Source organism: Halichoeres trimaculatus, unplaced genomic scaffold, assembly GCF_033239565.1.
Source record: "Halichoeres trimaculatus isolate MK-OKI-2021-1 unplaced genomic scaffold, fHalTri1.1 fHalTri1_scaffold_16, whole genome shotgun sequence".
NCBI lineage: Eukaryota > Metazoa > Chordata > Actinopteri > Labriformes > Labridae > Halichoeres > Halichoeres trimaculatus.
The window spans coordinates 46,917-73,626 of record NW_027437194.1 but is presented as its reverse complement, the minus strand read 5'-3'; the positions used below and the strand labels follow the sequence as shown (position 1 = coordinate 73,626).

At 46.6% G+C, this 26,710-nt stretch overlaps 1 protein-coding gene across 2 annotated transcripts; it reads left to right on the top strand.

The window, feature by feature from the left end:
* Window positions 1-845: 845 nt before the first annotated feature.
* On the top strand, window positions 846-15,892 carry pax8 (paired box 8). Of its 2 annotated transcripts, none has more exons than XM_074690356.1 (12): window positions 846-955; window positions 3,613-3,773; window positions 8,024-8,165; window positions 8,256-8,453; window positions 8,758-8,834; window positions 9,073-9,198; window positions 9,356-9,531; window positions 9,614-9,734; window positions 9,864-10,112; window positions 12,051-12,152; window positions 13,160-13,249; window positions 15,000-15,892. In XM_074690356.1, exons 2-12 carry the CDS (start codon window positions 3,752-3,754, stop codon window positions 15,065-15,067), a joined length of 1,371 nt encoding a protein of 456 aa, XP_074546457.1. In that variant the 5' UTR covers window positions 846-955; window positions 3,613-3,751; the 3' UTR covers window positions 15,068-15,892. The 2 variants fall into 2 exon arrangements, with proteins under 2 accessions (XP_074546457.1, XP_074546456.1); XM_074690355.1 differs by having other exon boundaries at window positions 8,000-8,165; window positions 13,163-13,249.
* The last annotated feature ends 10,818 nt before the right edge of the window (window positions 15,893-26,710 follow it).

Here is a 26,710-nt window from a genome sequence, read left to right as displayed (position 1 = left end):
AATCTTAATTTTCTGCCGAGCTGAATTAAAGAGAAATACCCAAACTAACGTGATCCACCTTTATTTATGGTAACACTTATAACTCCCAGTGTTGTGCCTTTTCAAATAAACCTGGTCACCAAAGAGCCCTGATCTTAGTTATTATATAAAGTTATATATAAATAAATCCAAAGGTGGAGGAAACAGGCAGCATTTGTTTCAGTCTGAGGCAGACTCAGCGCTGAGGGAGAAATTAATAAAGACCAGATAATTTAAATAAACAGAAGTACATGCTTATATAGAAAATGTTTTCACTGTAAAAACTAAAAAATATTGTTTTTTCTCTGGTTGTAAAAATTAAATTAAAACCCTTAAGGACGTTTTTGAGACAGAAGTTTGTCCATTAATCTTAATTTTTAACGAGATTTCGATCAGAAAACATCCAGAATGTTTCATGAAATAATAAATGCGCATCAGTTCGGTGTTTTTGTCTGTTCCTGTCTCAGGTGTGTGCTCTACCTGCCTGTGACGTGGTGCAGAAACTGAAGCGCCTCAGTGTGCGTCCATATTTGTCCAAACTGGATTTTTCACACACACACACACACACACACACACACACACACACACACACACACAGTTTTTTTTTCTCCTGTATGTTTCCTCAGGCCACGCCCCCTCCCCTCTCCTCCAATGGCTGCAGGGCTCCGCGCTCCGCGCGGCCCCGGTTGGATAAAACCTGACTGAGTGTCTGCGGAACACACACACAACACAGGAGCAGACGACGCATCACACAGCAGCCCTGCCTCTTTCTAACAACCTGGACACACACTCTCTCACACACACACTCTCACACACACTCACACACACACACACACACACACCTCCGCGGCAGGAGCAGCGCCGGACTGAGCCGTCATTTGGATAATATCTGGGGACCAGCTGGAGGACGTTTATCCGTGAGCTGCGGCGCTGAAAGGTGAGCTGGACTCAGAACCTCAGTCTCTGGTCTCAGGTCAGTGAGAGTCTCCGCTCCTGTCGGTGGGTTCGGGTTCGGGTTCGGGTTCGGGTTCGGGTGGAGAAAGATTCAGAAATGATCCAGAAATGACCGTCAGAGATCTTCTCTGTCCGGACTCGTGGAAAGAGGTTTTACTGGAAACCAGCACCGAGGTTTCTCTGCTGCCACAGAAATGAAAAGATGAGACTCGGGCAGAGGTTGGCAGAAAGTTTCAACAACAGATTTTTTAAAACAAATTCACCAAAAAAAACTCGACGTGTTTCCGAAAGTGTCTTTTTATTTCGTCTCTTCCGCAGCAGAATTTTATAAACATGAAATTAATCATGACATTTTCAGAAGCTTTGATACAGAGATGTTAAAATATTTCATATTGTTTTGTCTTTTTCAGAATATTTAAATCACTCAGCAGAAACTGGTTTAAAAAGAAAAACAAATCTCTGAAATCTCTTAAATCTGATTTATTAACATGTAAAAAGTGTCAGTCAGCGAACAGGAGGTGAATGTCTGCTCTGACACAGGTTGGCTCAATAATTCAGTCTCAGAGGTTTGACAACATGCTGCAGAAGCTAAAACCATAATACATGTCACAAAAAGCTGAAAATACATTTAACACAATAAAGAAAATAAATCAAACAATAAAGAAAATAAATTTAACACAATAAAGAAAATACGATAAAGAAAATAAATTTAACACGATAAAGAAAATAAATTTAACACAATAAAGAAAATACGATAAAGAAAATAAATTTAACACGATAAAGAAAATAAATTTAACACAATAAAGAAAATAAATTTAACACAATAAAGAAAATAAATTTAACACAATACAGAAAATAAATTACACACAATAAAGATGGAGCATAAAAAAACAGAACTAATAAACAATATGTTGTACAATTTATACAAACTTTATCGAGGCTGAAGTCACTGCAGATATTTTTAAAACATAACTAACTTGGATAAACAAGAGTGAATTAATCACTGATTTATTAATGAATTATCACTGAAACTTTCAGTCATTTTGAAACCAAGAATAAAATCCTGATTTCTCAGAGTTTTAAATATTTCTGTTGAATTGGACGTTTTTAATTTCTTTTTTAAGAATTGGACGTTTTTAATTTCTTTTTTAAGAATTGGACGTTTTTAATTTCTTTTTTAAGAATTGGACGTTTTAAAATTCTGTGAGTGTTTCCTCGTCATCAGCCTAAAGAAAGTGAGACTCAGCAGAGAGAAATGGTTTTCCTACAGTTAGTGTTGATGTTAGTGAAGTCAGCTCACACTCACAGACGAAGGGTCAGGCCGATGAAAGCTGACGGCTCAGAGGGAAACACCAAACACTCCACCTGACTCCACCTGACTCCACCTGACTCCACCTGACTCCACCTGACTCCACCTGACTCCAGCTGCTCACAGAGCTGACGCTGAGTCTCGTGGAGAACACAGAAATCATCTTTTCTTTGAGTGACGGCTGAAAACATGGGAGATATCAAACGTTTCATGAATGGAGCTGAACGAGGCCTTAACCGAGACCAAACATGAGCTACACTGAGATTCACCGTCCTCACTACGGGAACAAGAAAAGGCCAAAATTTGTCCTTTTGATTCTAGCAACAGGTTAATTCCTCATGTTTAATAACGCAGAGATAAATTCACAGTGTCAGCCTCAGCCCTCACTCTTCAAAACCCCAAAACTAAATCCTTTACCAATAATTATCAATAGTTACCAATAATTATCAATAGTTACCAATTATTATCAATAGTTATCAATAATTATCAATAATTATCAATAATTATCAATAATGACCCAATGATTAACAAGCACGGTCTGTATTAGTGAGCAGTCGAGAATTAAAGCAGCAGCTCTGTGAGCAGGAGGAGGAGGAGAGGAGAGGAGGAGAGGAGGAGAGGAGGAGAGGAGGAGAGGAGAGGGGGAGCTGTGATGTTTCATATTTTATTGTCTGCACAAAAACCTGAAGCCTGTGTCCAGCTGTGTGTGTGTCCCTGTGTGTGTCCCTGTGTGTGTCCCTGTGTGTGTCCCTGTGTGTGTCCCTGTGTGTGTGTGTTTCCAAGCGTCACACACTCTCAGCCGCCCTCTTCACCCTCTGTGTGTGTTTCTGTGTGTGTGTGTGTGTGTGTGTGTGTGTGTGTGTGTGTGTGTGTGTGTGTGTGTGTGTTTCCAGGCGTCACACACTCTCAGCCTCTCTCTTCTCCCTCTGTGTGTGTTTCTGTGTGTGTGTGTGTGTGTGTGTGTGTGTGTGTTTCCAGGCGTCACACACTCTCAGCCGTCTCTTCTCCCTCTGTGTGTGTTTCTGTGTGTGTGTGTGTGTGTGTGTGTGTGTGTGTGTTTCCAGGCGTCACACACTCTCAGCCGCTCTCTTCACCCTGTGTGTGTGTGTGTGTGTGTGTTTCTGTGTGTGTGTGTGTGTGTGTGTGTGTGTGTGTGTGTGTGTGTGTGTGTGTGTGTGTGTGTGTGTGTTTCCAGGCGTCACACACTCTCAGCCTCTCTCTTCTCCCTCTGTGTGTGTTTCTGTGTGTGTGTGTGTGTGTGTGTGTGTGTGTGTTTCCAGGCGTCACACACTCTCAGCCTCTCTCTTCTCCCTCTGTGTGTTGTCCTGCAGCCCATGCTCCACGGCGCGTTGAGGAGCACACTGATGCCAGACGCGGGGCGGGCCAGGCAGTGAAAAGACTTTGAGGCGGGTCAGCGTGGAGGAGAGCGTCACGTTCAGCTGGTGGAGCAGAGAGGACGGACTCAGGGACATGTCCAGCCACAGTGGGAGAGGTAAATACTTTACTTCAGCTCAGAGCAGCGTCCTCGTCTCCACCATCAGTGACTCCTCATAATGTTTCTGTCCTCGCAGTCACTCAGCAGTTTGACTTCCTGCCTGGTTCACATATAACAGGAAATCTTTAACTGATGCTGAATCTTTAAATCTCTGCTCAGAGTGAATTTCCTGTTTGTCTGAAAGCAGAAAGGTGTTTAAAGTGCAGCAGTGATGAGGACAGCAGAGGGAGTGAAGCTGATCTTATGAAAAACTCTGAATGAGGCTCCAGCATCAAATCATGAAGAGTGTCAAATCAGCTGAACACGTTCAGACAAGTGGAGCTCAACAAAAACAGCTGTTTGTAAAAACATGTCTGACTTTATAAAGTGAAGCTTGTGAGAACTAAAGGATGGAGTATTTAAGGTGGAATGACATTTCTAACTTTTTAAAGTGAAGCATGTTAAAACTAAAGGATGGAGTATTTAAGGTGGAATGACATTTCTAACTTTTTAAAGTGAAGCTTGTGAGAACTTAAGGATGGAGTATTTAAGGTGGAATGACACTGAAAACCTCTCGGGCTGTTAAAGGCCAGAAAAAACGTTTCCTCTTAATGTCAGCTCCTTTTTTTCTGACACTTTTTGATCATTTTAACTTTTCATTTCAGTTTATTTTGGTTGAACTCAGTTTGTCTTAAGAAAAGACCAAAAACATTTAATTTGATTTCTCATGTTTAGAGTTTCACATTAATTTCAGACAGAAGTTTGTTCAGGACAATCGACTGACACTGTGTGGAGGAACAGGTTGCTGCTGTTGAGACATTTTTAAATCTTCATTTTTATCAACCTAATCACTCACTATTTAAGGATTTTAAACTAATTTTATAATTAAAAGAAGGTGTTAATTTTTAACTATCTAAAGCTCTTATTTATAAATGTAGTTAAATCATAAAATGTATAATTTGTTTATGTTTCTCCCATCAAACTAATCTAATCTCTGAATGTTTTAACTTCCTGTGTTGATCTTAAATTAAAGGTGTTGTTGTGAACAGTTGGGGCTGAATAGACACAATAATTGGACAAAGAGAAACGTCTTGTTTTTTATTCATCATGTTTTGGTGTCTGATAAACTGCTGATGAGGATGAAAAGTGACGGCTTGCTCCAGCTTTCCCCTCAGACTTTTTTATTTTAAATAATAATAATAATAATAATAATAATAATAATAATAATAATAATAATAATAATAATAATAACAACAATAATAATAACAATAATAATAATGATAATAATAATAATAATAATAATAATAATAATAATAATAATAATAATAATAATAACAATAATAATAATAATAATAATAATAATATGAGCTGATAAATGTCTGAAATAAAAGTTGAGGCTCTGGGGCCATTCAGCCTGTCGGGCTGAACAAAGACGTTGGAGCTTTGCTTCGTCTCTGACAGACTAACAGATTAACTCTGGGATGATTTCTCAGATTACTGTTGATAATTTACAGGACGCTGCACCATGACGAGCTTTATTTATGCTTCAATGTGATTAATGGATAAAGATCGTTAAGGGCACAATCCAAACTCTTCTTTTAAATTCATGAACAAAAGAAAACTCCAAAATGATGAAGAGGATGTAAAAACACATGTGATATGTTCAGCCCTTCATCAGTGACTGTTTCACCTGTCCACACTAACTGACCTGTTTTATCCACTTTTACCAAAAAAGAAAAACCTCATGTAAAGACACTTAAACCAAAAAGATCATGTTTAACACAGACAGACGAGACAATCTGTGTTTTTCCCTGAGCTGATCCAGAAATTGATCCCAGAGTTTGGATCAGGGAGAGAAGCTGAGGTGTCGACATGTAAAAGCTGAGACTGCTGCACATCAACACTGTTGGTCTGAAAAACATTAAAACAAAGAGGGAGAATTTTCCCGACCTGATGCTTTTATCTGTAAAGTTCACTTCCTGGATCTGCTCCCAGAAACTAAACACTTCTTTTCTGTTTGACGTTCTCTGTTTGACGTTCTCTGTTTGACGTTCTCTGTTTGACGTTCTCTGTTTGACGTTCTCTGTTTGCCTGACGTCTGGATCATGAGAGGATCACACAGATCAGATGAGAGACGTCTGAGATAAAAACACCCTGGGTGTTCCACCAATCAGAAACAGTTAGCATTGTAGGCCCCGCCCCCAGAGTTCCTGTTACACCTGGAAAGCCCCACCTTTCAGGGGTGGTGAACTACATCAGACCCTGGTTCCTGCAGCTGAAACACAGAGTTCCTCTGAAGGTTCCTGGGGAAAGTTTCTGCAGTGGAAAAGCAGATTTTGTCCCAATGTTTGTTTTCAGCCATGAGCAGAGTTTCAGCTAAATACAGCTTGTTTTTATTATAATTATTTATTAATGAAGATCTGAGAGTGAGGGCAGGAGTTTGACTGGGAGTATTTGATAAGAAATGAAAATTTGGAGTTTTCTTTGTTAATTGTTGAATATGTGACTCTCTTCATGTATTTTACTTTGTTTTTATGCATTTATCAGTTAATCAAAGCCTTTATTGACAGTGAGACATTGGGAAGTTTAGGTACTGAGGGTTAAATTAAATGTTTTCTGGATAATAGCTGGATAATCTGAATACTTTTATATGTGTGATGAATTATTATCATATTAAATCAAATAATTCTTTGATAATTATGTTTGAAACGAGTTAAATCATCAGTGTTAATTAAGCATGGAGGCGTGTTGACTCAGAGGCTCGTTCAGTGGAAACAGCTCGGCCTGTGTCTCTATCACTGGATCACTTCCTGTCTGCATTAAACTTTCTTCTTTTTCACGCTTTGTTTTGTTGTGCCAGTGTCCATGCACCATCCGCGTGCACGCTCACCGTGCACACTCACCGTGCACGTTCACCGTGCACGCTCACCGTGCACACTCCCTCTACCCCCCCCAGCTCTGCTCGGCTTTAATATCCTGCAGGTTGATGAAGCTTGGCGGGGAGATTTTTTTCCACACTCGGCTGGCAGCGTTAATAGAGGCTCCCCTCCTCCCCTCCTCCCCTCTCCTCCCCTCTCCTCCCCCCTCTCCTCCCCTCCTCTCTCTCCTCGTCAGGCTGTTTGAAGTGGAAATGAAAGCTGGGAAAGGGCTGGGAAGGAGCGGCGTCTCAATGGGTTAAATTAAAAGCGAGCTGTTCTTGCAGAGTCACCACCGTGCAGACTTCAGAGAGCTGAGAGCCTCACCGCTCCGTTTTTTTATCTTTACATTTTTTTACCGTTTTTATTTATTCATTTATTTATTTATTTATTTATTTTATTTTATTTTTTGTGGTGCTCTGAAAAACTCTTCTTTTGGTCATATTATTTTTACAACCTATTTAAAAACCATTTTTCTGTCAAACGTCTTGACGTCACCACAGTGTTCATAAAGCTGCTGAAAGTCCTGGTTCAAACAGTGACCACTTTTATTTTAAGAAAATCTGCTAAATGTTTTTAAAAAGAAAATCAAATTTGCTGATTTCACACAAACATTCACAAACAAAATGTTTTCTCTAGATATCTGAAGTCGTTAATGTTTAATTTGTTTGTTATAGTTTCAGGCCTGTGGTCGTACAAACCGTGTCTTTTGATGTTTCTACGCTGAGATTTATCCAAATTTCTAAAATAAGATAATGTGTCCTAAGAATTATGAACAGTAAATATTATTACAAATCCTTAGTAAATATGATCTGAACTTTTCTTTCACAAAAGGCTGAGACCTGAGCTAAAACTGAGTAAATGAAGAGTGTCCTACAGACTGAGACAAAGTGTGCATGTAGGAATAATTCAGGAGGATGGTATCCTGTTAAAAAAAAAAAAAAAAACATTTATATATAAAAGTATATATTCTGTCTGAACTTTCCTGTTCAGACTTAAAGTAAATTATTTCTAGAAATCTCTTCCACAAACTGATGAACTGCTAAACCACAGATTTCTGATCGTTTCTGGTCTGAAGAGAAAAGAAGTTGTTGTTTGTTTGTTTCTGATCTCTGGCCACAGTTTGCTGCTGTCACAGGTAAACTTTGTGTTTTTGAGCAGTGAACTGAACTCTGGACGTGTGACCCCTTTAAGAGGTCAAAATTTGACCCTTGTTGATTTTTTCTCCTGACGTTTCTCTGACGGCTGCGTGTTTTCTGATCCGGGCGTGACTTCCACTCACTGTTGGTTCCCGACATTTATAAGTGTTCATCCCCCCTCCCCCCCCAGGTCATGGGGGTCTTAACCAACTAGGTGGAATGTTTGTTAATGGCCGCCCGCTCCCGGAGGTGATCCGGCAACGCATCGTGGACATGGCCCACCAAGGCGTCCGGCCCTGTGACATCTCACGGCAGCTCCGCGTCAGCCACGGCTGTGTCAGCAAGATCCTGGGGCGGTGAGCGTCTTACTCAGCTTCCTGTTAATGTTTTCTTTGACCTCCTCAAACCTCTGGAGCAGCCACTACAATCCTCCATTTCTCCTCCAGCTACTACGAGACGGGCAGCATCAAACCCGGAGTGATCGGCGGCTCCAAACCCAAGGTGGCCACTCCTAAAGTGGTGGACAAGATCGCAGACTACAAAAGGCAGAATCCCACCATGTTCGCCTGGGAGATCAGAGACCGGCTGCTGGCGGAGGGCGTGTGCGACGGCGACACGGTGCCCAGCGTGAGCTCCATTAACAGGTGACAGAGTGGATTATGGGTGAAACGCCGTGAGAAGTGGAAACAGAGGCAGGATGTAGATATGAAAGTTTCAGGCTGTCAGAGACGGTGCAGAGTGTAATCCTGTCAGCACTTCACCGTAATATCTGCTGTAACTCAGGATTACAGGGAAGAGAAAACTGAGGTTTACGGCTGAAGAGTCGTGTTGTTGTTGATATGTTCACAGTGATCTACAGGAAACTTCAGGAAGCTTTGTGAAGCGTGGATTAAACTGCTCTGATAATCTGTCGTCACCGTCTCTAACGTTTGGATCTTTCTGTGGCAGAATAATCCGAACCAAAGTCCAGCAGCCGTTCAACCTGCCGCTGGACGGGAAAGGCCTGAGTCCAGGACAAACCCTGAGTGAGTTCACACACACACACACACACACACACACACACACACACACACACACACACACACACACACACACACACACACACACACACATGTGCATGGCAGCCATGACGCCCAGTGTGGTCACATGACGCTGAGGGATTAAGGTCAAAGGTTACAGAGCAGGATTAGGTGCATGGAGCAGGATGTAGACGGGATGATTGAAACGCGTTTGTCTCCGTTTGTCTCCGTTTGTCTCCCACAGTCCCCAGCTCGGCCGTCACTCCTCCAGAGTCTCCGCACTCGGACTCTTTGGGCTCCACCTACTCCATCAGCGGCCTGTTGGGGATCCCTCAGCCCAGCGCCGAGGGGAAGAGGAGCCACGATGACAGTAAGAGTCACGCCGCACATTGCAGCGTCTTTCTGAAGTACGAGAGGAAGTTGTTCAGATGGTGAATGTGGAGGACAGAGGAGGGTTTGTTTTCCTCGTCATCCTCATCATCAGATTCTTCTCTTCTCGCTCGATGATGAAACCTCTTCCTCCCCAGGTGATCAGGAGAGCTGTCGGCACAGCGTCGACTCTCAGGGCAGCGGCGGCGTCCCGAGGAAGCAGATGAGGGTGGATCACTTCTCAGCCGCCACACAACATCTGGACTGTGGCTTTGACCGTCACCACTACCCGGCGGACTCCTTCTGCGCCACGTCCAGCAGCAAAACCGACCAGGTGACAGCGGCGGGCGTCCAGGTTTCTGTTCTCCTGTTTCACTCTTCCTGAGCTAACGGCTAATCTCTGTCCATCCTCGCAGACTTTGTACCCGCTTTCCCTCATCAACGGCAGCCTGGAGGAGGCCAAGACCAGCCTGTCCACGTCATCGTCCGCCATCAGCAGGAATCTGTCGGCACACCAGAGCTACACGATGGTCGCCGGTGAGAAACCTGCACCTCCATGTTTGTTTTCACCATCACTCCTTTGTTTGAGTTCCTCATCCTCATCTCATGTCTTCACCCTCCACCCTCACCCTCGACCCTCACCCTCGACCCTCACCCTCCACTCAGAGCCGCTCCAGTCGCTGCCGCTCTGCCTCAAACAGGAAATGTCTCCAGAAGTGACGAGCACAAGCCCCTCCCCCAACATGGCGGCGTCCAACCTGGCGTTTGTGGAGCTGCAGGCGCTTCAGAAACCGATCTCTGTGAGCGGCAGCAGCAACAGCTGCAGCCACTCCAACCATTTCCCCAATGCCTTCAACTCATTCTCCCATCATGCACCTGTGTACGGGCAGTTCAGCAGTCAGCCAATCATCTCAGGTAACGCAGGGATTCATCTCTTCCTCTGTTTCATCTCGTCTTCCTGTTTCATCTCCTCCTCATGTTTCATGTCGTCCTCATGTTTCATCTCCTCCTCATGTTTCATCTCGTCCTCATGTTTCATCTCGTCCTCGTGTTTCATCTCGTCCTCATGTTTCATCTCGTCCCCATGTTTCATCTCGTCCTCATGTTTCATCTCGTCCTCATGTTTCATCTCGTCCTCATGTCGTCCTCGTGTTTCATCTCGTCCTCGTGTTTCATCTCGTCCTCATGTTTCATCTCGTCCTCATGTCATCCTCGTGTTTCATCTCGTCCTCATGTCGTCCTCGTGTTTCATCTCGTCCTCATGTCGTCCTCGTGTTTCATCTCGTCCTCATGTCGTCCTCATGTTTCATCTCGTCCTCATGTCCTCCGCGTGTTTCATCTTGTCCTCATGCCGTCCTCGTGTTTCATCTCGTCCCCGTGTTTCATCTCGTCCTCGTGTTTCATCTCGTCCTCATGTTTCATCTCGTCCTCATGTTTCATCTCGTCCTCATGTCATCCTCGTGTTTCATCTCGTCCTCATGTCGTCCTCATGTTTCATCTCGTCCTCGTGTTTCATCTCATCATCTTGTCGTCCTCGTGTTTCATCTCTTCCTTGTGTTTCATCTCGTCCTCATGTTTCATCTCGTCCTCATGTCGTCTTCCTGGTTCGTCTCTTCCTTGTGTTTCATCTCGTCCTCATGTCGTCCTCATGTTTCATCTCGTCCTCATGTCGTCTTCCTGTTTCGTCTCGTCCTCGTGTTTCATCTCGTCCTCGTGTTTCATCTCGTCCTCATGTTTCATCTCGTCCTCATGTCGTCCCTGTGTTTCATCTCGTCCTCATGTCATCTTCCTGTTTCGTCTCGTCCTCGTGTTTCATCTCGTCCTCATGTTTCATCATGTCCTCATGTTTCATCTCGTCCTCATGTCGTCCTCATGTTTCATCTCGTCCTCATGTCGTCCTCATGTTTCATCCCCTCCTCATGTCGTCCGCGTGTTTCATCTTGTCCTCATGTCGTCCTCGTGTTTCATGTCGTCCCCGTGTTTTATCTCGTCCTCGTGTTTCATCTCGTCCTCATGTTTCATCTCGTCCTCATGTTTCATCTCGTCCTCATGTCGTCCTCATGTTTCATCTCGTCCTCATGTCGTCCGTGTGTTTCATCTTGTCCTCATGTCGTCCTCGTGTTTCATGTCGTCCCCGTGTTTTATCTCATCCTCGTGTTTCATCTCGTCCTCATGTTTCATCTCGTCCTCGTGTTTCATCTCGTCCTCATGTCGTCCTCGTGTTTCATCTCGTCCTCATGTCGTCCGCGTGTTTCATCTTGTCCTCATGTCGTCCTCGTGTTTCATGTCGTCCCCGTGTTTCATCTCGTCCTCGTGTTTCATCTCGTCCTCGTGTTTTATCTCGTCCTCGTGTTTCATCTCGTCCTCATGTCGTCCTCGTGTTTCATCTCGTCCCTGTGTTTCATCTCGTCCTTATGTCGTCCTCGTGTTTTATATTGTCCTTGTGTTTCATGTCGTCCCCATGTTTCATCTTGTTTGTGTTTTATCTTGTCCTGGTGTTTCATCTCGTCCTCGAGTTTCATCTTGTTTGTGTTTTATCTCGTCCTCTTGTCCTCATGTCGTCTTGTGTTTCATCTCGTCCTCATCTCGTCTTATAACCAATCAACTCGTTGGTGTGTGAAGACAAAACATTTGTTAAGTCAGAAAAACTGACTTTGACTATTAACACAGTTCACATCTGACCCTGAATGTTGTTTAAAAAACAACGTTTTTAAAATCCTGCTCCGACCTGAACTCGTTGAATCAGCCCATTTTTCATTTTTCATGAACATTAATGATTTCATCATGAATGAAACAAGGATTGAAGCGTCTTTCCCAGAGTTAAAGTGATGTCTGTGTGTTTTTATAATTCAGGGAGGGACATGGTGAGCTCCACTCTGCCAGGGTACCCGCCTCACATCCCCTCCCCCGCCCAGACCGGATACACCTCCTCCGCCATCACGGGCATGGTCGCAGGTACGGAGACGTTTCTGTTCGCACAGAGGGAGAGAAAGGAAGGATCTGGAAGGATAGAGACAAGCTAAAAAAAGAAAAAGGGTGCTCGTGGGCCTGGGGGGGGTCCAGAGACAGGCTGGGGGTTCCACCCTGCTGCCCACACCCCCCCACACCCCACACCCCACATCGCCATAGGAACCAGGGGGCCTCGGGGGCCCAGGAGGGAGATGCAGGGTGGGCAGAGGAGCAGGAGGAGGGGTGTGAAGTCTGTGTGAGTGTGTGTGTGTGTGTGTGTGTGTGTATGTGTGTGTGTGTGTGTGTGGACATCAGGATGCCTGCATACGAGCAGGCACAGAGGGAGAGGCTGCGATGTGCCTTTTTATTTGAAGTCTGTCCTCCGAAGCGCGAAATGAGAGGCTCTGATTTATTATTTTTCTGGTGGGCTCGCTGTGAGGAAGAGTCGCTACACAATTACCGACTGGAGAGGAGGGGTCAGGACGGGGGGGGGGGTTCATACCAGCCGACATAATTACCAATTAGATAGTGGAATGTTAAAAAAAGGAAAGAGGAGAAAAAGGAGCGCCAGAGAGGCAGGAGCAGGAAGTGGAATATGAACGGAGGAGGAGGAGGAGGAGGGAGGAGGAGAGAGGAAGGAGGAGGAGGAGGAGGAGGGAGGAGGAGGAGAGAGGAAGGAGGAGGAGGAGGAGGAGGAGGAGGAGGAGGAGGAGGAGGAGCAGGGCATTTCAGAGGGCAGAGCTCTGAGGGGCTGGGTTCATCCACGCACCACTGGGCCGAGGGATTTCACCCTCAGACGTCCACCTGCACCACAGATTAATGGTTTACAGGCTGCACTAACTGTTGGTGAATTATGAGCCAGAGCTGAGCACACACACACACACACACACACACACACACACACACACACACACACACACACACTCTGCTCCTGGCGAGCTGTGCAGTTTAATAACAAACGTTTCCTGCGTGCTTCGTGTCGTGGTGTTGGATGAAGTTTCTCCTTCTCTCAGCAGGAGCAGAGTACTCCAGTCAGACCTACAGCCACTCCCCGTACACCTCCTACAGCGACGCCTGGAGGTTCACCAACTCCTCCATCCTGGGTGAGTGAACACACTGAACACGTCTCAGTCTAAAAACTTACTCCTCTCTGAACCCAGAGGAGGAGCTCACCCAGGAAAACACCTCAGCCACACCTCAGAGGACCCAGCTCCTGATTTAAAGACAGAGACAAACACTCATTTTAGTTTTCTTCAAAAAGAAAAAAAAATAATTTCATCTTTAAACTGTTTTATTTTTGAGTATCATCTTTTCTTAATTTGAACAAACATTTGAGACAAACTCCAACAACATTTTACTTTATTACTAATTACTACTTACTAAGCTGTGGTAGAAATATTGATCCCAGTGAAACGTCACCATCGATTCCTGATCAGGTCCAGAGTTAGCACGCAGGCTGCTCACTTTTTCTCTTCAATAACTTTCCTTTAATTTGAAACCCAATAATTTTTACTCTTGAATTTCATCATGACTGAAAAATATATATAAAAGTCTTGAAATGACATTTAAATCAAATGTAATTAATACAAATATTGATGTAAAACTTCATGAGGGTGTACAGCGTTTTCCTAAAAGCTGCAGCTGCAGCATGAAACTGAAGGAAATTACTCCTGAAAAACTGTCAGAGTTGTGAAGAAGATAAATATCGAACCTTAACAGGATTCATGTGAAGAATAAATAAGAGGTGGGATGTAAACTTAGAGACACAGGGAGGGAGAAGGAGGAATACACATGAGGAAATGATGCAGAAACTGTGAGACGCTGCCTCGAAGCAGGAAAAACGAGCTGACGTCTGAAACAAAGACACAAAATAATTAAAGATTCTTTCTGAGCTGAAGGAAACTCGATGGTTTCAAATGAAGCATGATTCACTCAAACCCAGCTGTTTATCAGAGGAATACACTGAAAAAAATATTTAAACATGTTTTTTTTAAAAACCCATGTCTGAAAATGAAGGAAGAGAAATAATGCAGGAAAACAGGACGTGGAGGGTAAAAAAATCCTCAGAGAAATGAAAGTTTCTCTGGGGTTGGACAGAGTTCAACTTATTGTTTCTTTTTTCAAACACAGAGGATGCAGAGAAACCTGTTGGTCTTATTTTTTCCATTACATATTGATGTTTTTTACCCTGCCCTTTGCTTTGTATATTTCCCAGTATTTTGTCCTCTGCCAGCTCCCGTAGGTTAAAAATCTTCAGTCGCAGTGAGTCCCAGCACAGTGTGAAGCTCTGCTTTAACTTCTGCAGAGGAAACAACAAACAAACAAACAAAAGCTGAAACAGAGACAGAAAACCTGCACAGACTCAGTTATCGTTGGCTCTAACAGGAAATCTCTGCTTTTCACCTCAGTTTTTATTGCCTCCCATTGACAGCAGAGCTCTCTGTCTCAGAGCTGCATGAACAAAACCAACTCCCACGCAGACTCCATTCTCCATTTTTCATCCACACTAGCAGATCCGTCTGTCTCCATAGATGCACAGTCAATAAATATGTTTGCAGAATCGTTCAAACAAAAGTCTCCATTTGTTCTGATAAACAGAGTCTGAATCTCTGTCAGACATCTGTTTATCAGAGAAGACGCTCTGGAGAGGTCTGCTCCTCTGCTGAGAAATGAAAGTCCCGCTGCTCTGATCCGTTTTATTCCCGACACCAGATGAGTTCAGTCTGAAGCCCTCACAGGACAAAGAGCTCAGGCTCTGAGACCATCTGCTGGAAAACATCGAGATAAATGGATCAAGGAGAGAAAAGTCTGATCCTCTGCTGACAGCCTCTACATGTGTGTCTCCCCCTGCAGGTTCTCCGTATTACTACAGCTCGGCCTCCCGTACGGCTCCTCCGTCTGCTGCCTACGACCACCTCTAGGCCCCTTACAGAAAACCAAGACCAGGACGTCTTTGCATCAGCTGATAAACCTGGACGTGGACTTCAGACTGTGCTGATGAACCAGCAGAGCGTCTCCCCGTGTCCTCTGTATCGAGCTTCCTGTGCCGTGGTGGCTCTGACTCATGATCTCACAGTGACTCCTCCAGGGCCGACACTCGGTGCAGTCTCTACGCTTTTAGGCCAAAGACTCGATTCCTGCAGATCTGCAACACTCTCCACTGGTCCACAAACAGATATGCAACTTCTTTGTATGAACTATGCCTGACCTTTGTTTACAGAGCTTCTCTCTGTCCCGTCACGATGAGCCAGCTCCTCTTTTTGCTCCGTGTTTGATGAGCGAGCTCCTCTTTTTGCTCCGTGTTTGATGAGCGAGCTCCTCTTTTTGCTCCGTGTTTGATGAGCGAGCTCCTCTTTTTGCTCCGTGTTTGTTTTCACTGTAAACTCAGACTCAGAGCTCCCCCCTCACGCCCCTCACCGCCTCCTCTGCTCCTCAAAGATAACTCATGTATTTGTCCAGCAATATGTACATATTGTAAATGGTGGATGACCTCTAAGGAAGTGATGCAATTTTTCTCAGAGAATGACTGATGATGATGATGATGATGATGATGATGATGATGATTTGGCTACTGAAACCAACAAGGCTTGAAGTGTTTGTTTTGCGTCCTTTAGTTTGTTGTCATGCTGATGTTCTGATGTTTGGTAAAAACTGTGACTATTTTTTCTTAAACTGATATTAATATTATTGCAGATGTAAATAAGGAATTTCTAAAGAATTATTTTAATTAAAGCATGACAAATTCAGGCTGGTTTTTCATGTGGTTATTTTTTTCAAGTGTGGGCATATTTACACATCTCCTGAGAAAAAAATGGAAAAAACAAGATTCTCAATATTTTATTGCAACAATAATAATTATTATTATTTTATAAAATTTCAGCCGTATTTTCTGAAAATGTTGCTTTTTTTTGCATCTCTCATCATTTTAAAAGGACGAAATCAATGATCCCGAACGCATGCGCATCTGTTTAATTTCCTTTTTATTTTCTGCATCATGTACTTTTATTTGCAATCATCTCGCCTCTTTGCGGCCTCATAATTGTGGCGCGTTAACGACGCCACGGTTCGGCGCTGCCGCGGCCCACCTGGTGCCGCCGCGTGGGACGGCGCGAGGACGGAGAGGGACGGCCGCGCGCGCGCTGTGCCTGGAACATGGCGCACGTGGAGGCCTCGGCTCAGTCAAAGCACGTGCGTTAAAGAGGCTGAAAGACGAGCGTAGACCGTTTTATTTAAGGAGTTTACTGCGATAAATTTAAAAACTCTGAGAGTTGATGATCAGGAGGAGAAACGGAGCTCCAGACTTCATGTCTGTGACATTTAACAGCTGATAATAACCTGAAGAGATACCTGCATGTCCAGGTGTATTACTGACAGCAGCCTAACCCTAACCCGTGTGAGATAACTGTCCTGAAGCTTCAGACAGGTGGAAGACTTAAAAAAAAAAAAAAAAGGAAAGAAAAAATAACGTAATAAACATGGTGTAATAATTTTCCTTGTACTAGATGTTCCACAAATGTTAAATTAAATCCTAACTCAATAATTTATTAATTATTATTAATATCATTATTATTTTAAAGGAGCACCTCCAGGCTGCTAATACTTGGAAAATGCTGTTTGTTGTTTTCTTCATAAAGTTTTTCATTCTTAACATTTAGTTGAAGGTTTTCTCTTCTTTCTGCGCTTCTCTCATTAGACCACTTCGACCTCTGGTACGTTTTGAAGTTGGACACCTCCTGCATGCTTCATGGCCTAATTCCTGATAAAAGACCACCTCAAACCTCATTACATAACCCTGGGTTGGACGGTACGGAGGCTTTTGTCTGACTCCTGAGACAATCACTTCAGATCCTTAATGTTAGTTCAGCTGGTGTTATCTGCACGGTGATGGAGATGGACTCTGACGTCTTTCTGTTTACAGTATGCACACTTCTTCTCTCCACGCTCTCTTTATCTCTGTCTCTCTGCGACAGCCTCACTGTAAACTCTAAACAATAGCTGCATTTCATCCCATTGTTTTTCAAGTGTCCCGGGCCACTCCAGACAGCCCATCAACCCAGCGGACCCTCATTCTTTCCAGGTCCCTGCTCAGGCATGCAGAAACACACACATACGTATACACGGAGACTCGGTTTTTAAGGCCCTGTGCCTGACGGGAGGCGGGGGCTGAACCTCAGCGTCCTGCAAGCAGCTGATGTGTGAGCGCAGAAATAACAGCTCCAAATGTTAAACATTAACCGTGCTGCTGCCAGAGAGTAAAAAAGTTAACGTTGTACTTCTGCACACACAAGCCACAGCAGACATAACTCCTCTGTGTCTCTGCGGGCCTATTAGCGCCGAGGTTTCGGGCCACAGTGCTTCTGCTCTGGTAATGAGCCCGACAGCACAATGCGGGCACCGGGCCGGAACAGCTGAGGGCAGACAAAGCTGGCAGGACAGGGCGACGGGGACCTACTACATTTAACACACAGACACACTGTGTGTGTGAGTGTGAGTGTGTGTGTGTGTGTGTGTGTGTGTGTGTGTGTGTGTGTGGGGCAGACACAGCCATAATGTGTATCTGTGTGTGTGTGTTTCCGTGATTTAAGCCTGCGTGTGTGGAGGAGGCATGTGCCCCATTACCATGATGGGGACAAACTCAAAGACAGAACGGGGCCCCCTGGAGAAATTGCTGCCAAAAAGGCAGCAGAGAAGTGTGTGGCAATCAGCGGGATGACGGGTCAGGGTTGTCCTGCGCCAGTCATCTGGAAAGTTCTCCACTTATCTCCAGGCCGAGACACCGGCCAACCAATTCAAAGAGGCGAGGAAGTATTATGTAGGCTGACAGAGTTTGTCCGTCCAAATGAGCTGCAGGACGCGCTGTTGTCTCAAAGCGGGGGTGGCCCTGGGGCTGTGCCGGCCCTGCTGGGGTTCAGGCCTCCCGTGATCCGGGGCAGAACCATCAGCAGGTTCAGGAAGTATTTTGGGTGATGTGTTGGGAAGTATCCTGAACCTTTTCCCCTCCATACGTCAAACTCTTCTTTCCTGTGCAGCCTTGTGCTCCAGCCTCAGTTTTATACATTCACCCCTTCATAATCCAGATTATCGGCAACACATCACTAATTTCTTAATGCTGTTCCTCAGGACCGTGGTCAAACACAGATCCACACACAGCACGTTGCTGCTTCCATGATGCTGGACAGCAAAGTTCAGCAGGGAGAAGCAAAAATCTCTTTTTCTTGAAGAAAAGCTTTTCCTGGATGTTTTTTTGGCGATGGTGGAAACTGGAGCTGAACTGTCAGAGAAAAAAGGACAGAAGAGCAGAAGAAAGCTGAAGAGGAGAAAGACTAACACACAAAACGCATCTCTGGTCTGGCTCTGCTCCTTCACAGCACTGGACCGTGTCAAACCCTGGATCCGCTCGGCTGCGGTCTGGCTGCGTCCCAGCTCCGGCAGGTCGTAGACCTCTGCCCCACAGACACAAGCCTCACAACGTTCGCTGGATCCTGGAGCCGACCCCTCACTTCACCAAAGGTGGACTGAGCGACACAGGAAGCTGTGCATAGGAAACACCTGAAAACAGTCAGTGACTGAAAAAAACACAAACTGCGTCAAAACCAGATGGTATGAAGCTCGACTTTAACTCAAACCGGCACAAAGACACGAGCCGGTCCAGGAGCCGATCCTCAGGGAACCATGGACGTCTGTGATGGACCACCCAACCAACATCCCGCCCACAGGTTGTTTCAGAGAGATTTTGGCCAGAACACCTGAGCAGACATCAAATGACAACACTGTCCTCAGATTTCAAGAAGCCATCTAATCTCCTCCACCTTAAACCACGATGAACCCGGAACAAACGAGCCAGTCACACGGAGCGAAGTGGAGAGACAGAGGGTGTTTCTGTCCGACGGAGGAAACACAGGTGCCCTGTGTCTGAGCAGCCCATTAAACAACACACGGCCTGCAGGCAGGAAGCTACTGTTGACTGGAAGACATCAAGAAAAACGCACCTTTCAAAGCACACACACACACACACACACACACACACACACACACACACACACACACACACAGATGATAAAATCAGCCAGGTATCAGGTACTGCCCTGAGGGACAGAGCTAACCTGGGAGGGCGAGGGGTCAAACCCACGACTGACAAACGGTTCATTGAAGAAACAAACATTAGAATAATTCAGTTTGATGCTTCACACGCTGCGCGCTGGAAGAACAGTGGAGGAAAGGTGGAGGAACAGTGGAGGAACAGTGGAGGAACGGTGGAGGAACGGTGGTGGAACAGTGGAGGAACAGTGGAGGAACGGTGGAGGAACGATGGAGGAACAGTGGAGGAACAGTGGAGGAACGGTGGAGGAAAGGTGGAGGAACAGTGGAGGAACAGTGGAGGAACGGTGGAGGAACGGTGGTGGAACAGTGGAGGAACAGTGGAGGAACGATGGAGGAACAGTGGAGGAACAGTGGAGGAACAGTGGAGGAACGATGGAGGAACAGTGGAGGAATGATGGTGGAGCAGTGGAGGAACAGTGGAGGAACAGTGGAGGAACAGTGGAGGAATGATGGTGGAGCGGTGGAGGAACAGTGAGGGAACAGTGGAGGAACGATGGAGGAACAGTGGAGGAACAGTGGAGGAACAGTGGAGGAATGATGGTGGAGCGGTGGAGGAACAGTGAGGGAACAGTGGAGGAACGATGGAGGAACAGTGGAGGAACAGTGGAGGAACAGTGGAGGAACGATGGAGGAACAGTGGAGGAACAGTGGAGGAACAGTGGAGGAACAGTGGAGGAACGATGGAGGAATGATGGAGGAACAGTGGAGGAACAGTGGAGGAACAGTGGAGGAACGATGGAGGAACAGTGGAGGAATGATGGTGGAGCGGTGGAGGAACGATGGAGGAACAGTGGAGGAACGATGGAGGAACAGTGGAGGAACAGTGGAGGAACGATGGAGGAACGATGGAGGAACAGTGGAGGAACAGTGGAGGAACGATGGAGGAACGATGGAGGAACGATAAAGGAACGGTGGAGGAGCGATGGAGGAACGATGGAGGAGCGGTGGAGGAACACTGGAGGAACACTGGAGGAACGGTGGAGGAGCGATGGAGGAACGATAAAGGAACGGTGGAGGAGCGATGGAGGAATGGTGGAGGAACGGTGGAGGAACACTGGAGGAACACTGGAGGAACACTGGAGGAACGGTGGAGGAGCGATGGAGGAACGATAAAGGAACGGTGGAGGAGCGATGGAGGAATGGTGGAGGAACGGTGGAGGAACACTGGAGGAACGATGGAGGAACAGTGGAGGAACAGTGGAGGAACAGTGGAGGAACAGTGGAGGAACGGTGGTGGAACAGTGGAGGAGCGATGGAGGAACGATGGAGGTACGGTGGAGGAACGATGGAGGAATGGTGGAGGACGTCAGGTTTCAGCGGCACCTTGTTTCACGCTGTAAAGAGAGGTCAAAGGACAAAACTTAGTAAACACATGAAAATATCCCCAAAACTTTGGACCAAATCCAGTTAAGATCCAAAAACCAGCAGGTTCACCAACACCAAACACAACAACATCAGTCTGTGCAGCAAAATAAATCTGCAGAGCTGAGTCAAAAACACACAATCACTGAAATCATCAACAAAAAAACAATCCAACAAACATTTGGGCATCAGAGCTTCCTTCATCATTCACCTGTCAGCCTCCACACGGTCTACAGAGTCCACATGGTCTACAGAGTCAACAGGGTCTACAGAGTCCACAGGGTCTACAGGGTCTACAGAGTCCACGGGGTCTACAGAGTTAACAGGGTCTACAGAGTCCACGGGGTCTACCGAGTTAACAGGGTCTACAGAGTCAACAGGGTCTACAGAGTTCACAGGGTCTACAGAGTCTACAGAGTCAACAGATTTAACAGGGTCTACAGAGTCAACAGGGTCTACAGAGTCCACGGGGTCTACAGAGTTCACAGGGTCTACAGAGTCTACAGAGTCAACAGGGTCTACAGAGTCCACAGGGTCTACAGAGTTCCCAGGGTCTACAGAGTCTACAGGGTCTACAGAGTCCACGGGGTCTACAGAGTCCACAGGGTCTACAGGGTCCACAGGGTCTACAGAGTCCACAGGGTCTACAGGGTCAACAGGGTCTACAGGGTCTACAGAGTCCACGGGGTCTACAGAGTTAACAGGGTCTACAGAGTCTACAGGGTCTACAGAGTCCACAAGGTCTACAGAGTCCACAGGGTCTACAGAGTCTACAGGGTCTACAGGGTCTACATGGTCTTCAGAGTCCACGGGGTACACAGGGTCAACAGGGTCTACAGAGTCAACGGGGTCAACAGAGTCCACGGGGTCTACAGAATCCACAGGGTCTACAGAGTCAACAGGGTCTACAGAGTCCATGGGGTCTACAGAGTCCACAGGGTCCACAGAGTCAACAGGGTCTACAGAGTCCACAGGGTCTACAGAGTCCACAGGGTCTACAGAGTCCACGGGGTCCACAGAGTCAACAGGATCTACAAAGTCAACTGGGTCTACAGAGTCCACAGGGTCTACAGAGTCTACAGGGTCCACAGGATCTACAGAGTCCACGGGTCTACAGAGTCCACAGGGTCAACAGGGTCCTCAGAGTCCACCGGGGTATACAGGGTCCACAGGGTCTACAGAGTCCGCAGGGTCTACAGAGTTCACAGGGTCTACAGAGTCCACCGGGTCTACAGAGATCACAGGGTCTACAGAGTCTACAGGGTCTACAGAGTCCACGGGGTCTACAGTGTCTACAGAGTCCACAGGGTCTACAGAGTCCACCGGGTCTACAGAGTTAACAGGGTCTACAGTGTCTATAGAGTCTACAGGGTCTACAGAGTCCACGGGGTCTACAGAGTTAACAGGGTCTACAGTGTCTACAGAGTCCACAGGGTCTACAGAGTCCACGGGGTCTACAGGACCACCCAGACTGAGCTGGCCCTCTCCACCATTTTGTTCACTCTGACTTCACAGTGAAGCGCTCCAAGTGCAGCGTTGGTGTTTGGTGTTAGCTTTGTTAGCCTGATTGTGTGAATAGCATGATGCTACTGAGCTGGTTTTTCCTCTGCTGCTGGGCTAGCACCTTTAGCTCGTCCATCCTTGGAGACAGATCTTAGTTTCCCCGTAACCGTGGAAGGACAGGTCCATATCATCCCTTCTTAGCTCACACCAGCGCATCATCCTCGCCTCCTTCTGCTCAGCCCACAGGGAATATTTGGCCTAGCACCGATTAGCTTCAACATGCTACAGCTGCGTGTAAACAATGTGACCATGATGACACTTAGGAACAGAAATAATTTCAACATCACTGTAACGGTTATGAGTTTGTTGTTAATGGCCAACAATGAGCCATAAGATTCAATAAGTGGGCCAGAAATACGAAGATCCTAAAAACAGAAGAAAAAAAATAGAAAAAAAGACAAAAAAAGACAAAAAGAGGGCTACAGCAATGAGCTGCCACTTGAGCAGCACTTAGCGACACAAAGTTAGCTCCTGGGTGTGGGTGACGTTTTGGCAGATAAAGACGGTTAGAAGTTGGAAACACCGTGCAGTCACTTTACTCACCACCAGGGGGACAACCAGGATCAGCCTGGGAGACGTCCTGGACCTGGATGTTACAGCTGACAAGATAAGCAGAGAGTGTAAAGAAAACCGTACGAGAACTTTGTTGGAGTTAGGACGAGGTAAAGAGGCGGGCCTTTAGCTTCCTAGCAGACAGCTATGGGGTGCCCACATGCTAATCATGCTAGGCATGCTAATCATGCCCTTATATGGGCAAAACTCCTAAGTCTATACTTTTGAAAAGTCACCATCTTTTTCAGCAGATTTTGAGACAGAGCTATTTATTATTTTATCTGATTTGTAGTTGAACAGGATGTTTTTGCTCTTTCCTTCTCTTTAACAGGTGACGTTAGCGAACCCGTCTCAGTCAGCCCGGAGTGGCACAGACTCTGGATTCCAGACGTGGAGTTTTCCTGTGTTTCAGGAAACATTTCGCTGAAACTAATTTCTGTGAGTCCAGAGATGAAAGGAGATAAGATGAAGGAGATATTTCTCTATAGGTGAGCGGCACAGAGAGCGCCCGCTTTAAGATCCTGACGCTGTGTTTGTCCTACATCTTAAAAGCATCTGACTTTGTGCCTGAGGAGTGTTTTCAGAGGCTGGAGTGTGTGTGTGTGTGTGTGTGTGTGTGTGTGTGTGTGTGTGTGTGTGTGTGTGTGTGTGTGTGTGTGTATGTGTGTGTGTGTGTGTGTGTGTGTGTGTGTGTGTGTGTGTGTGTGTGTGTGTGTGGAAGAGGAGAGGGCGGAAAGGGGTCATGCGTTGAAATGCCCTTAAGCGAAGCACTTGCTTTAACTCCCTCAATGAGAAGCTTCTTTACTGCAAAGAGCCGGCGTCTGTGAAAGGGGCTGAGTGATTCATGTTTGGGTCTGATTGGCAAATAAAATGAAAATGTCTGGCCGGGAGAAAAGAAAGGCTAATGAGTGCAGCGTGCAGGGAAAGAAGGACAGGATGATGTTGTTTTTCTTCGTTATTTCAAACCAAAAAGCAGAAAAAGATGCTCAGGAGAGAGAAGAGCTGAGGGATTTCAGAGCAGGAGTTTTGGTTTGTGTCTCAGCGACGGAGGTAAATGGAGTCTGAGAGGAAAACAAAACCCTCAAAGGGCCAAAGAGAGGCTTGAAGGGCCCTCGGAGGAAAAGCAGAAATCACACGAGTACTGTCAAGAGGGAGACGGAGAAAAGGAGGGGGACAGAAACAAAGTAGCTCTGATGATCAGAGCGGGAAGTGGCGTGTATGTGAGATAAAAAGTAGCAAGTAGAGCGTGCGAGGCGTCAGCGGCAGATGGAGAATGTGCGTCCAGAGGAGCATTGAGGGCAGCGGGATGAATGTGAGTGTTTACAGTACGTTTATGTTTGCTGGCTCAGGGGCAGGTGTTTGTGGCTCATATTTACCGAGCGTTTCAGGATTTCAGGGCCATTGTGGATGTTGAGCAATGCTCAGAGCAGCTCTGTGCGCGAGGGGGAGGAGACGAGCGGGAAAAGAGAAGTGGGCAGCGCTGACCTTACGTGTCGGGGTCTTTTTTGGAGCCCATGCCGGACAAGCCCCTAATGATCACAACTTGAGCTCTTGCTTTTTTAATTACCCACCCAGGCCTGACGGAGGCGCACAAAGCTTGAGAATGGAGTGGCACAGATGGGACAAAAACAGGCCCACTCCTTGGGACGGACGCCCTCTGAACCCAGCAGCTAACACAGCCCCTGCTGCTCCACTCGCTCGTTATTGTTGTTGGAGAGGCGGAGCGGCATGGCACTCCAAATCAGGGCCACCACGAACGCCGGGGTCATGGTCCACAGGCCAAGTGAGGAGAGCGTTCAGTGGAGGACGGTGTGACGCCGGCGTCCAAACGAGCACCTTTAGAGCAGATTAAAGATTTCAGTTTGATCAGACACAAAGAGCGCCTGGTCACAGCCTGAGAGCATGTGGGTTAGCCGAGAGGGCGTCGCCCTGCAGCCTGAGGGGCCTGAGGGCCCTCTGTAAGGGGGCCACGAGGGCCCTCATGGTCCTCTGTAAGGGGGCCACGAGGGCCCTCATGGTCCTCTGTAAGGGGGCCATGAGGGCCCACAGGCCCCTCTGTAAGGGGGCCACGAGGGCCCTCATGGTCCTCTGTAAGGGGGCCATGAGGGCCCTCATGGTGCTCTGTAAGGGGTCCATGAGGGCCCACAGGCCCCTCTGTAAGGGGGCCACGAGGGCCCTCATGGTCCTCTGTAAGGGGGCCACGAGGGCCCTCATGGTCCTCTGTAAGGGGGCCACTAGGGCCCTCATGGTCCTCTGTAAGGGGGCCACGAGGGCACTCATGGTCCTCTGTAAGGGGTCCATGAGGGCCCACAGGCCCCTCTGTAAGGGCCCATGAGGGCCCCGGGCTCCTGTCACTCATGTGGTCCATCAGTCACCCTCATCTACAGGATCTGACTTTATCTCAATGAGCCCATGTTTTCCCTGGGACCCAATAAAGACCACTTCCTGTCAGACACCAAGACCAGCATTATCACAGTAAACCATCAACCAAAGAGCAGCCAGTCCAGTCTGGATCAGTCCAGTCTGGATCAGTCCAGTCTGGATCAGTCCAGTCTGGATCAGTCCAGTCTGAGGTCAGTCCAGTCTAGATCAGTCCAGTCTGGGTCAGTCCAGTCTGGGTCAGTCTAGTCTGGATCAGTCCAGTCTGGATCAGTCCAGTCTGGGCCAGTCCAGTCTGAGGTCAGTCCAGTCTGGGTCAGTCCAGTCTGGGTCAGTCCAGTCTGGGTCAGTCCAGTCTGGGTCAGTCTAGTCTGGATCAGTCCAGTCTGGATCAGTCCAGTCTGGGTCAGTCCAGTCTGAGGTCAGTCCAGTCTGGGTCAGTCCAGTCTGAGGTCAGTCCAGTCTGAGGTCAGTCCAGTCTGAGGTCAGTCCAGGTAAGAAGACCGCTGCAACAACTGATCCTTGACCCATTTCAGAAGTCCAAACTGGACCATGTGTCCCTGTCTGCTGCGGTTTGTCATTTCCCATTGTTTCAATCAAATCCCTGAGTGAGAAATGTGTGTGTGTGTGTGTGTGTGTGTGTGTGTGTGTGTGTGTGTGTGTGTGTGTGTGTGTGTGTGTGTGCGTGTGTGTGTATGTGTGTGCGTGTGTGTGTGTGTGTGTGTGTATGTGTGTGCGTGTGTGTGTGTGTGTGCGTGTGTGTGTGTGTGTGTGTGTGTGTGTGTGTGTGTGTGTGTGTGTGTGTGTGTGTGATCCTGACGTTCTGCCCTTATTGTGGATCACCCTGGTTGACCGCTGCTCAACATGCTCGGGCTGAAAGAACAAAATGAAGCCTGTTCACTGAGGTCAATCACTGACAAACATGAAGACACACACACACACACACACACACACACACACACACACACACACACACACACACACACACACACACACACACAGAGAGAGCAGAAAACAGAAGAATTAAATTATTTAAACTGATGTCTACGATGATCACTCATCAAGTTTTTTAATGTTGTATATTTTTAAACATCTCCAGTTTTTATCTCACAGTGTTTTATGCAGAGATGGATCACGCTTTAAATTTGAGAACATTAAGGATTTCTGCACAAACAAAAGCGTATCTGGTAACGTCTCACTGAACATCACGTGGACTGAGCTCAGGCTGCTGGTCTGAAGCTAAAGCTCTGAACGTCCTGCAGAAACTTAACGACTCCTCAGCTGACGACTCTAATGAACGGATCAATCAGGACGAGAAAACGTGAAACCATCAGAGGACATGAGCACAGGTTAAAGTCCTGAAACGAAACGTGGTTCATAAAACGAGTTCAGGACGCAGGATCAGAAACAGCTGAGGCTCTCATGATCCTCAGATAAAAACTATCCTGAAATATTCCCCCACAGCGCCCCCTGATGGACAACATGGTCCTTGGTCTGAAGCAGAGTTTGCTGATGTTAATGAAGAACGTAACCCTGCAGGAAACTGACCATCAGAGTCACCTGAGGGACAGGTGAGCTGTGATGTCATCAGTCTGTGACGATGATGG